General features: G+C 35.5%; 1 protein-coding gene across 1 annotated transcript; it reads right to left on the minus strand.

Annotated features, from left to right (window-relative positions):
* Positions 1-277: 277 nt before the first annotated feature.
* On the minus strand, positions 278-790 carry LOC138870587 (secreted RxLR effector protein 161-like). Its single transcript, XM_070148408.1, has one exon. It carries the CDS (start codon positions 788-790, stop codon positions 278-280), a length of 513 nt encoding a protein of 170 aa, XP_070004509.1.
* Positions 791-1,235: the final 445 nt, after the last annotated feature.

Raw genomic sequence — 1,235 nt, forward strand, 5'->3', positions numbered from 1 at the left:
AATACTAAAGTCATTTTACAATACATAAATATGTTCATATCCTTCGCAAACCTAGAGCCATAACATGTTTCTCAAATAGGTCTCTAGATATTGCCTTTGTAAAAGGATCAGCTATCATGCTTCGCGTAGGAATGTATTGGAAATTTATCTCTTTACTTGCTACCATGTCTCTTACAAAGTTATACTTGACGTCAATGTGCTTGGTCTTGCTGTGATACTTAGGATCTTTTGTATATGCAATAGCCGCTTAACTATCACAATATAGAGTCATGGGATCCTAAGAGTTCTTTGTAATATCCAAATGCTCAAAGAATCTCTTCAACCAAACAACTTCTTGTACTGCATACGCACAAGTCACGAACTCAACTTCCATCGTTGAAAGGGTTGTACAGGTTTGTTTCTTACTTTTCCGTGATATAACACCACCATTAAGTAAGAAGGCATAACTGGATGTTGATTTTCTATCATTCCTGTCAGCAGCCCAATCAGCATTTGTATATCCTCTTAAGTATAAATCATTTCCACTATAACATAGTGAATAATCTGCAGTTCCCTTTAGGTATCTGAAAATTCTCTTCACAACTTTCCAATAATCTCTTCCAAAATTGTATTGATACCTGCTAACCAGACCTACGACATAAAAAATGTCTGGGCGAGTACAAATCATAGCGTACATCAAACTTCCGACAACACTTAAATATGGAAATCGAGACATGTCTTCCTGTTCATTTTCAATCTTGGGACACATTTCAAGGTTTAAAGTTTCACCTCTCTCTATAGAAGTATCCATGGGTTTGCAACTATTCATACGAAAATGCTCCAAAATTTTCTTTATATAAGTTTCTTAAGATAGACTCAATAACTTTTTGGAACGGTCTCTTTGGATATTATGTGATGACCCAAAAGGTTATAACTTGTGTTACAAGTCAATTCTGTATTGTGAGGCCTTAAAAAAATCTTTTTGTCTTACCTCGATATGCATGCACAGTACGAGCGTGTTTCTAGAAAGCTTTAATGTGAAAACTAAGTAAAATAAGGAAATTGACTTTTAAAGTTGAATAAAGTTGACTTTGGTTAACATTCTTGGTAAACGTATCCAGACCCGTGATCCGACGGTCTCGTAGGGTCCGTAGTAAAATTTGGGACTTGGGCATATACCCGGAATAGAATTCCGAGGTCCCAAGCCCGAGAAATAAATTTTTGAAAGAAATTGTTTAACTGAAATTATAAGAGTT

Source organism: Nicotiana sylvestris, chromosome 6 (genome assembly GCF_000393655.2).
Source record: "Nicotiana sylvestris chromosome 6, ASM39365v2, whole genome shotgun sequence".
NCBI lineage: Eukaryota > Viridiplantae > Streptophyta > Magnoliopsida > Solanales > Solanaceae > Nicotiana > Nicotiana sylvestris.

Excerpts from the sequence above, each read along its gene's own strand:
- LOC138870587 (XM_070148408.1), bottom strand. The coding sequence starts at position 790 with ATGGATACTTCTATAGAGAGAGGTGAAACTTTAAACCTTGAAATGTGT.